The sequence below is a fragment of the Lactuca sativa genome, chromosome 4 (genome assembly GCF_002870075.4).
Source record: "Lactuca sativa cultivar Salinas chromosome 4, Lsat_Salinas_v11, whole genome shotgun sequence".
In the NCBI taxonomy this organism is placed as follows: Eukaryota; Viridiplantae; Streptophyta; class Magnoliopsida; order Asterales; family Asteraceae; genus Lactuca; species Lactuca sativa.
Window position 1 is genome coordinate 365,507,262 of NC_056626.2, and position 11,830 is coordinate 365,519,091.

The 11,830-nt window shown below is 34.5% G+C and overlaps 1 protein-coding gene across 1 annotated transcript; it reads left to right on the forward strand.

Annotated features, from left to right (window-relative positions):
• The first annotated feature begins 4,029 nt into the window (after positions 1–4,029).
• Positions 4,030–4,494, forward strand: LOC111905014 (uncharacterized). The gene has a single exon (XM_023900694.1). It carries the CDS (start codon positions 4,030–4,032, stop codon positions 4,492–4,494), a length of 465 nt encoding a protein of 154 aa, XP_023756462.1.
• Positions 4,495–11,830: the final 7,336 nt, after the last annotated feature.

Consider the following 11,830-nt stretch of genomic DNA (forward strand, 5'->3'; position numbering starts at 1 on the left):
TCAAGATGGAGGAAGCCTACAAGGAAGCTAGTGGAGTTTAGTATCGTCTGCTTATCGTCTTTAGTCTTGTTTAGGAAGCGTGTTTTTCTTTTTAAAACAATGTAATCCCAAAATAATTTACAATCAATAAAAGAAAGGTTTGTAATATTATGTTATGTTCTATATGTATCTGTATGCCTCAGCACAATCTCCCCTCATTTGCACCACTTGACGTTTCTGCCACCGGTTGGGGGTGTGACAGTTGCTGTAACGCCCGCAGATCCGAGCTAGTCAAGTTAGAGGCAATAAGTGTCGAAAACGACTTTTCGAAAAAATATCATTTAGAATAAATAATTTGAACCAAGTTGTAGTATATGTCACAAGGTTTCCGTACATATAAAGAACATCAAAAACGGAGTTCGTATGAGAAAGTCACGAATTTTTAAAGATTTTAGTCAAATTTGCGAAGCCTGGTGAGGAGCTGGTGACGTGGCAACATCTGGGCCGCCCATCGCTGATGAAGAAACGCGCTTCTGATCATGCCACGTATCCTTCGCTTTACGCCCCGCGTCCGAGGTGAGTATGCCCCGCGTACCCTCATGTCTTATCCATCCGAAGAAGGTGCGAGCCAGCTGTGCGAAGCTGGCAATCCTGTCCGAGACTACGCCCAACGTAGCCCCGGTACGCCCAACGTACTTCCAAGGGTTCAACCCTATAAAAGGGTGCGAAGATGGCTGGGTTTTACAAACCAAATCCCACTCTCTCTCTCTAACTTCTTTCTCTCTCTAGCTCCCCAAACCATCCCTAAACCCTAGATAAACCCCCTTATCCCCCGAGGGAAGCCCCGAGGCTCCCGAAGTCCCAAGAAAAAGGGTCATTCGGTTTCGAAACGCTGCTCCAAATAAAGTTCCGGTTTTCGATAAAATTCGCTGTAAGTGAGCTACGCTTACGCAATTTTTAATATAGCTTCCAAATAATTATAGTAATGTTATTAGGTCCTTAAAATAATTATTTGGGCTATTATTATGAGTTATATTGAGTGTTATTTAACGCTTATATAATAATAATAATAGTCAGACTATTAATTTGTCACGGTTATCGTTAGACTAAACCCTAGTGGTGTTGATACTAGGTTTTATCGAAGGAAAATTGTTTTGAGAGTATCGAAGCGCTGTCCGAGTGCTAAGTCACCACCTTTCAGGTGAGTGCATGGTCCCCTTCAACTTACACATAGATATGAAGTATTTACTACGTGCTATGTGTGCATATTGTCTGTTTACTTGCCGTCTATGCTCGGTGAAAGATTTTATACATGTTTTAAATGATTTAAACTATATATGTATTTTATATCTACGAAAATGTTGGGGTAAAACATGGGTAGATATAATAGATGAAATATGAGTTGGACGATGAGTTGAGAGGTGATATAGACCATGAGGTATGGGTGAGAGGTGTACGATGTGAGAAGCCTTTTTCCCAAACGATGTCCCCGTCATTCAGCAGAGTATGGATGACAACCACGGACTATTCTAGACAGTCCAGTGGAACACTAGCAGGCTCGCAACATGTGGGTGTTGTGAACGATGTTTTCACCCGGTGTACTCTAAACATTGATGACCATGCAGACTTGGTGCCTAAACCTTGGTGACCATGCAGACTTGGTGCCTAAACCTTGGTGATCATGCAGACTTGATGCCTAAACCCTGGCGACTATGCAGACTTAGTGCCTAAACCCTGGCGACTATCCAGACTTAGTGCCCGTTGTGTAAACCATGGCAACGATGGACTTTGTGCCGATTCCTTTGGACGATCCTTAGGAATGAATGATCGAGGAATAGCTGATTCTTAGAGTAGACCCTTAAGAATAGAGAATATAATGGGGATAGGTAATGGGGTTTAATTGCTTGAGTATTTAAACATAATAATTATATTATTGTGGGATGAAAACCCTATGTACTCACCAGGTTTCCCAACCTGACGCACTCAGTTTATTTATATCACAGGTGTTGATATGAAGTCACATTACACTGAGAGATTTAAAGAGATGTAGATCACTAGTGTAAATAAATGTAAGTTCTGTTTATGCTTATGTTTATGTATTAACGATGACATCCCAAATGTTTTAAAATGAATAAAATACGTTTATTCGAAAATGTTTTAATAACTTATTTATCGTGTTTTTCTGGGAACAAATTCTGCAACATTTTTATTAAAAGAAGTACTCTGATTTTTATAAAGCATAAACAAAATCGGTCTTTTCTGGCCGAGAAAATGGGAATGTCACAGTTACCGGGTGCAGCTCTTCATGAGTCTGACATCTCATTAGAGAGATTCCTGTCTGTAAATCCTTCACAAAAATCCACATGGGTCAAGTTCAACAAACACAAGATCAACGTTGTCAAATTTTCGAACGAAAACGAGGTTCTTCATAAGTTGTGGAACATGTAAGACATTTTTCAAAATGAAAGGAAGGTTTGGAGGTTTAAGAATGGAATGTTTGTAACCGTGAATTGGAATTTTATGGCCATTTCTAATAAGGATATTTTTTGTATTGATCAAATTAAAAAAAGATGTGAGATTACCTACATCAGATGTCATGTGGGATGTAGCACATGTATCCATATACGGGTTCTGATCTAGTGGATTCAACCCCAAAGTGTACATTGTTTATTCAATACATGTGAGTGATTGAGATTGAGACTGAGGTTGTAGCGTGGCTGTCTGAGGGGCACTAGTAGTTGTGTATGCATGTTGTGGTTTTTTACTAAGAAATCCCTGTTATGCATTGTTATTTAGCCTCATCCATGGTGTTGTATGGAATGGGTATGGAGGCATGGACCATCCACCCCATGGCCATGGCTACTGTGGTTGTTGACCTGTCTATGACAAGGAGGCTCCACATCTATAGTTTTTGACCTTTCTCGACCTCCCCCTCGTTGACCACCACGATGTCTTCAACCACCATTATTGCTTCCTCTTGAGGCCCCTCTATGATAGCCCTGAGTACCCCCCCCCCCCCCCACCCTTCCTATCAAGATACATGTTGGTGACCAGTTGATTAATTCTCATCACCATCCTTGTATATAGCTAGCATTGTTGTATGGCTGTTTTGGGAATCTTTCTTCAATCTGGCTTCTTCAAGAAAAAACATGGATCTTTCATGGTAAACTTGTGGAAGTAGGTTGGTTTGTCGGAGGAGGGTACCAACACTACTATAGGATTCTGTAAGACTAGCCACCATTTGATGAACCAACCTGTCATTTAAAACAAGGGAGCCTACATTGTTTAATTGATCAGCAAGAATTTTAAGGCGTTGGCAGTAGGCAAATGCATTTGAGAAGACCTCCATATGAGTCTCAGAAATTCTTGTTCCAACATGTTAACTTGTGAGCTCTTATTGTCTTGGAATATGTCACGTAAAAGATTCCATGCCTGCATGACAATGTAGCAGGTTCAAGGATTATGTGCAACATATCATGATAAATTATGGGATATATCCATTGAAGCACAATTGCATCTAGGGTTAGCCATAATTATTTTTCCTCGTTAGTAGATGGTAGCATTTCTTTTTCTACTTTCGGTTTAATGATATGATGATATATTTTGTAGGAAGGAGACCGGATTTTGAAAAGCTCTGCCCGCATAGAGTATTGAACATTTTCCATCTCTAGAGTGATGGAAATATGGTTTCTGATGTTCGAAACTCTTAGTTGACATATATATGGAATAGATCATATTGTATCTGTATAATATTGTATATATATCCTTTCCATAGTTATAGGAACCAATTGGATATTTATATGGTCAATATTTAATGAGAAGATCAAGCATTCAATCATGTTAATCTTTATGCTATCAGAGCCTTCTCTGGCATAACCCACTCCGTCGCTCTCTATCATCTCTTCTTCCTCTCTTCCTCCCTTTTTCTTCTCCTATTTCTTTGGATCGATCATGAGTCAAGGCGACACATCCATTCCCAAACTAACTTCCACCCAGTTTTCAAACTCAGTAACATGAACAATGTTATATCCCTCATCCTTAATTAAACCAATGGTCACTATGCATCATGGGTGGAATTCTTTAACATTTGTTTTTGCTTACAATATCAAATATCACATCAATGAAGAGACAGCAAAACCAATCGATGTTGACAAAACCACATGGGATCGTTTTAATGCCCTTGTCAAATACTGGATCTATAACACTATCTCTCCTGAACTTGCCCACACAATCATGAAACCAGGTGCCTCAACCCTTGATCTCTATAAACACCTTCAAGAAAATTTCCACAATAATCGAACCACTCGCGTTGTTTACCTTGAGGAACAATCCAATAATACTTCCCTCTCTTCCTTCTCCAATGTCATAGATTATTATGCTCGACTTAAAAACCTTGCAGATCAACTGGAGAACGTTGGGCACCATATATCCGAAACCAAGACGTCACAGATTATTGTGCTCGCCTCTCTTCCTTCTGCAATGTCACATATTATTGTCGCCACTATTATTCAATAGACCGACCCCCTCCCCACTTTCAACAAAGTGAATTCGTCCTTCCTTCTTGAAGAACCACGACACAACAAACCAAATTCTACCACTCCCCACGTTTTCTTCACTCAACAATCTGAATCGCCTACACCTGAAATCTCATCTACACCAAACTTTTTCTATAGTGGTTGTGGTTAACCTCGTGGCGGATATCATGGCGGTGGCAGGTGGCCTCATGGCGGATACCATGGAGGCAGAGGACGGGCTCAAGGATACAGTTGCTTATCATCCTACAACCCAACCTGGCAATGGCTTAGATGGTTCCCACCATACCCTTGGGCAGCACCTTCATCCCCAAATCAAACAACATCCTCTCAGGCCGGAATCATGGGCCCTAAACCTACTTATCGCCCAACGACACCCCAACAACAACCGGACAAACTTGTTGAGTATGCCCACTTCACCACAGACCAAAAGTTGGCCCACAGCAACCCGTTGAAACCCAATGACCTTGTCGCAACCTTCCACATGATGCAGTTGCATCCTTCAGATCGATCTTGGTATACGGACACGGGCTCTACTTCGTACCTCACAAGCGACGTGGGCAATCTCTGAAACTATTCTTGTTTTAATAACAATAATTATATACTTGTTGGTAATGGCACTCGAGTCCCAATTCTTGGTCATGGAAACGCTATCACATATTACCTTGACCATCATTACAAACTTAACAATGTTTACCATGTTCCCAACATTATTAAAAACCTTGTTTCAGTCAAAAGGATTAACCGTGATAAAAATACATCTGTTGAATTTGACATTACCAGATTTACTGTGAAGGATCTAGCCACGAAGAAACCTATCACCTGATGTGATAGCCCGAGTTACCTCTACCCACTCACACCATCCTCTGCACATGAGCATCCTCCAACCATTTTTCACACCGTGTCTCCCAACATATGGCACACCCGTCTAGGCCATCCTGCAGTTTCCAATTTACAAGATTTAAATTCTTGTTTTCAATAGCACTAAAAACAATTTGTTTTCTTATAATGCATGCTCGTTGGGAAAACAACGTTGCTTACCTTTAGATGATTTTATTTCAATTAGACATTTACATTTTGGTATTATACATGCCGACATATGGACGCCACCCACAACAAGCAAAGTAATACATATATATTACCTTGTTTTACTTGATGATTTTTTCCACTACATATGGACATTCCCTTTAAAAGAAAGTCTGAAAATTTTCTTACACTTCTTCACTTTCAAAAACAAATTCAAACCTAGTTCTCCGCCACTATTAAATCTTCCCACTGTGACAATGGTCGCAAATTTGAAAACGAGCTGTTCAAATATTTTTGTAAGAACCATGGCATAAATCTAAGGCTTACTTGTCCGTATACATCCTCTCAAAATGGTAAAGCCCAACATATCATACGGACTATCAATAACATGATTCGATCCTCCCTTATACATTCTTATCTTCCTCCATCCTACTGGAATTATGCCCTTCACACACCGACTTACCTCACCAATATCTTTCCATCCCGAGAAACTAAAAATCAAACACCAACATAAATACTTTACCTACGAAAACCAACATATAAACACCTACGCACCAATGGTTATTTGTGCTACTTGAATACCTCCATCACCGTCCCACACAAGCTCGCACCATGCTCTCAACAATGTGCGTTTCTCGGCTATCCTGACAACCATCAAGGTTAATTTTGCCTTTCCCTATCTATCGCCAAACCTATCATCTCCCGTCATGTCACCTTTCACGAGCATATTTTTCCATATTCTAATCTCACCAAATACCAAGCCAAATCATATGACTTCGTAGACGCCACTGATCCATCTTCATACCTCACTAACCCTAACCTACTACCAAATCCCCCCCTTCACCTCCACCTAGTCCACCATCCACTAACAATACCCAACTAACCAATTCTCCCCCACCCCTCCCCCTTCACCTCTACAATCACCTTCACCTACACCCCCACCATCGCTACCAACATCATACATGCAAACACTGTCAAAAAGTGGGTTTGTCAAACCCAAAACCATACTTACTCTACACACACAACATGTTTCACCTATACCCCTAAACCCTAGGACTGTCCTTATTGACCAAATTTGGCTCAATGCTATGCAAACAAAATATAATGCTTTATTGAAACATGGGACATGGGAGCTTGTGCCAAGACTAATGAATCACAACATAATTCGTTGTCATTGGCTATTTCGCCATAAGTTCAAGACAGATGACACATCGGAATGATACAAGACGTGCCTCATTGTAAATGGAAAAACACAAGAAGTTGGGATCGACTGTGATGAAACGTTCACTCCAGTCATCAAGTCAGCCATAATATGAACAATCCTTAGTCTTACATTGGGATGAAATTGGGACATTCATCAATTGGATGTTAAAAATGCGTTTTTACTTGGGAACTTGCAAGAAACGGTGTACATGCACCAACCATCTGGATTTTTTGATTCACGTTGTCCTACTCATGTTTGTTGCGGAAGTCTGTTTACGGTTTAAAACAAGCACCATGTGCTTGGTATCAACGTTTTGCATCTTATTTACTAACTATTGGCTTTTAGTGCAGCAAAAGTGACACTTCTTTGTTTATCTACAAACAAGGCAATGACATCGCCTACCTACTTCTATATGTAGACGACACATCGTCTTGACCAGCTCCTCCTTCGCACTCAAGATGTGTCTCATAACCACATTAAAGCAGGAATTTGACATGGCTGATCTTGGACCCTTTTCTTATTTTTTGGGAATCTCTCTCACTCGCACCAACAATAGCATGTTTTTGTCAAAGCACAAATATATTGAAGAAATACTTAGGCGTGCGAACATGGAAGCGTGTAAGCCTATCGCTACTCCAGTTGACACCAACTCCAAACTTAGTCCTCATAATGGCGAACCGATATCTGATCCATCCCTATATCGTAGCTTAGTAGGCGCTTTGCAATACCTCATATTTACATGTCCTGATATTGCCTATGCTGCTAAGCAAATATGTCTATTTATGCATCCCCAAAGCTCCCTCATCTCAATGCTCTAAATCGTATTCTTTGCTATCTTAAGGGTACTCCGACTCAAGGTCGAACACTTAATTGTTATCCTTTTACACTACTCGTTTCCTATACTGATGCTGATTGGGGCGATTGTCCTGACACCAGACGCTCGACATCAAGCTATTGTATTTTTCTTGACGATAATCTGATTTCATGATCTGTTAAGCGACAGGCCACTATCTCTCGATTCAGAGGTGAAGCAAAATATCGTGGTGTTGAAAATGTCATTATCAAATCTTGTTGGCTTTGTAACCTCCTGCTTGAGCTACACACTCCGTTACATCGAGCCACTATTTTCTATTGTGATAATATCTACGCTGTCTATTTTTCCAGTAATCCTATCCAACATCAATGCACCAACATATAGAAATGGATATACTCTTTGTTCATGAAAAAGTTGCAATTTGCCAAATACGAGTTCTTTATGTTCCTTCCGCTTACCAATATGCAGACATCTTCATAAAAGGTTTACCCTAATAGCTATTCCTAGATTTTAGAGACAGTTTGAGCATCCGACTTCCTCCCGCTCAAACTTTGGGGGACTCTTAGTCGACATATATATGGAATAGATCATATTGTATCTGTATAATATTGCATATATATCCTTTCCATAGTTAGAGGACCCAACTGTATATTTATATGGTCATTTTTTAATGAGAAGATCAAGCATTCAATTACATTAATCTTTAGAAACCATGTGCATGGTGAATATTTGATGGCATCTTGGTAGAAGAAGAAGATGAGTATGAACAGAAAGAAGAAGCCATCACTGATGGAGAGCCCTGATACCATGAAAGCGAAATACGCTCCTTGCCTTTTCTTATTAGCATAACACGAATACATATACAACATTAAGAATCAATCCATAAAGAAAGATCCTTCAATTATGGGAAACCTACTAGTATACACCTATCTTATATATACACAAGATTATACATATAAATACAATTATAATCTTTTATATTCTATAATCGTGTGTATATTTTAACATATCTCTCTATCTCTCCCTTTACCTCTTTTTATATTTTAAGTAATTAAAAGTTATATATTTTTTATTCAAATAATTAAAAAATAAAATGAATATAGTGGTGGGTATAACCACCATTAGTGGTTGTATGTGGTTGTCAATGTAATACCCATTTACCCATGTTAGTTACTCCGAAATATATATATATATATATATATATATATATATATATATATATATATATATATATATATATATATATATCATACTATCATACTATATTAATAAAGGAAGCATTTTTTCTTTCACCACATCAATTTGAAACTCTCAACTTTTTATATTTCCCTATAATATATTTTATAACGTAAATATGTTAGTAATTATAATATTATCATAAATGGAAGACTTCTTGAATTATCTATAACTTCAATATAGTGTTAAATACATAACCTACATAAGTGTATCATATAAACTTAAAAATATAGTGTAAAATTTAAAACCTAAAGTAAAATATCAAATAAAGTTGCAAAAAACTCAATATATATTTTTTACAAGAGTTAAAATGAAAATATTAAATACAATAAAAGTAAAAGAACATAAATCTAAAGGTAATATTAACTAAAAGTTCTTCAAAAACTATTTTAGTAATAACTGAAATTCAGTTAAGTTATTTTAAAAATAATTTTTAATAATAATAGTGAAAATAACATAAATTTATAAATTAAATTATGTTACAACACACACAATGATTGATAATTTAAATAATCATCATGATTAACTTAAAATGTCGTCAATTTTTCTTTAAAGTTAATAAATCACTACATTAGTTAATTAAAATAGATAAGAAATATAAGTAATTTTATGCACACGTAAAGCGTGAGTAGATAGCATTAAATGATTCGATTTTAGTAAACGTTATATTATCTATTGTTCAAATTAATTATAATATTACATTAAGTAAATGTCTAAAGGTAATAATAATTATGTTTTAGTTAATATAAATGACAAAAATATAGTCAGTTAAAGATTAACTATATAATTTTATTCATTCGCAATGCGTGAATATTCGCATATGCATTTGAAACCTCCTATTTTAATGAATAACATTCAAAAATCTCTTAATGATTAACAATACAAATGTTTTATAACTTATACAATACATTTAATAAACAATTAATGGATAGTCTACTATAAAAAGGTCAATCTATTTGAGTAGACACACAAATACAAATCACATACAAAATTCACAAAGAAAACAAGTTTAAAGTTTTTTGTGTTGGTTTGAGGGCTTTGGACCATTTTTCGAGCCATTTTATTATCTTGAAGTTTTTAATTTATAAGTTTGTTATATACTAATTCTTTTTTGTATTTTCTTGGTTTAGTATTCTTTTAAGAATATCATTGTATGTTTTGGTTGAAATTTTAATGTAATTAGATTAGATTCATGTTATCGATCATATGTTATGGAAGTGATATATATATATATATATATATATATATATATATATATATATATATATATATATATATATAATATTCAATTAACTATTGTATACATGTTTGTATGTTCGTGTTGCTTCAAAGCAGTAATTAATTAAAAATCATGAATATGTAATATTATCCATATTATCTATGTAAGCCTATTTTAAAATGCAAATTGTCTATCTTATCACTTTATATTTTAGTAAACGTGTAACGTTTTAATTATAATAATAAATGCTTTTTAAAAGTTTCTTTCAAATTATAAAAAGCATGGATATGTCATATTATCCATGCAAGTCTCTATTGAAATACAATTGTCTATCTTATCATTTTATTATTTAGTATATGTTTCACATTTTCATAATAATATAAAGTGTTCTTTAAAAGTTTACTTTAACTTATTATTAATAATAAGTGGTTGAAAATTAATGATTAATAATTTTAAATGATAATAACATCAAATTATAAATTACATTTAGCTACAAATAAATTGTATTTTAAATAAACATCAATATTGAAATTAGAAAATGATCGCATAAGTAAATATAATTAATCAATCATAATAATTGTTAAAAATAATACGAAATAGATAATAATATATAATTTTATTAATGAGGAATGTAGGTTGATATCAATGAATATTATTATTCAAAATTATTGAGATTATATATATATATATATATATATATATATATATATATATATATATATATATATATATATATATATATATATATATATATATATGTGTGTGTGTGTGTAAAAATATTATCTCAAATTTAATGTCAATAAATGAACATTTTAAACATATATTTTTCAATATTTTAATAATATATTTTTAATCTGTGTTGCGTAACGTACGGGAATTCGTCTAGTATATATATAAAAGAATATGTTTATTCTCTTTTTGTTATGTGTCATCCAATTAGGTCTTTTAATTAATATAATATTACTTATCAACCTATTGATTTTTCATTTTAAATTTCAAAATTTAAGCTTCTCACTATAATTACACTAAATTAATAACATTAGAATAAAAATTAAAATAAAATTAATACAGATTATAAAATGATATATTTTATGTAACTAAAAAATAACTTTTAATTAATAATTTATTTAAAATAATTGATTAATAATTTTAAATTTTTACTATAAAAATTTAATTAATTTTATAACCATGATTTTTACGAGTAAAAAAAATAAAAAAACCCCGAGGAAGTGCATCTCTATTCTCTACCTACATGCCAACATTCTCCGTTCTCCCAAGTATTTCTCTCCATTTAACACTCCACGAACAAATGAGTGGAATGCTAAATATTGACTTTTGTTTAGATTGTAATCATATGGATTTGTATGATTGATCCATTAAATATAGTGGAAGTGGATAAAAATCTTGGTCGTATGAAAATTTCTACAAAGATTATAATAGATTGTATTAAAATAAAGTATTAATGCACGATTAATGAAATAAAATATCGTATCGAGTTAGATAAAATATTAGGTGGCTTGAGATGAAAGTATCCTCCTTATTCGTGGCATATCCATTTCTTTTCATAATATTTTTTTTTGGAACCGGTTTTCATAATAATATTTAATTGGTATTATTATTTTCCAGTTAATATATTCTTAAGATAGCAATAATGCAATAGTATGATTTATTAATAAATAAATAAATCAAATGAGTTTCAAAGAAGTGTTTGCCGACGTTAATGTCTAGTCAACGTCTTTATTGAATTGGAAGGTGGTAATCATTTAAAGCGTTCTTTCTTGCGTTGAATGAAGGGTTTCACAAAATTAGTACATCAAAAC

Bases quoted from the DNA above. Each gene is read 5' to 3' on its own strand.
- LOC111905014 (XM_023900694.1), top strand. From the start codon at position 4,030: ATGGTCACTATGCATCATGGGTGGAATTCTTTAACATTTGTTTTTGCT.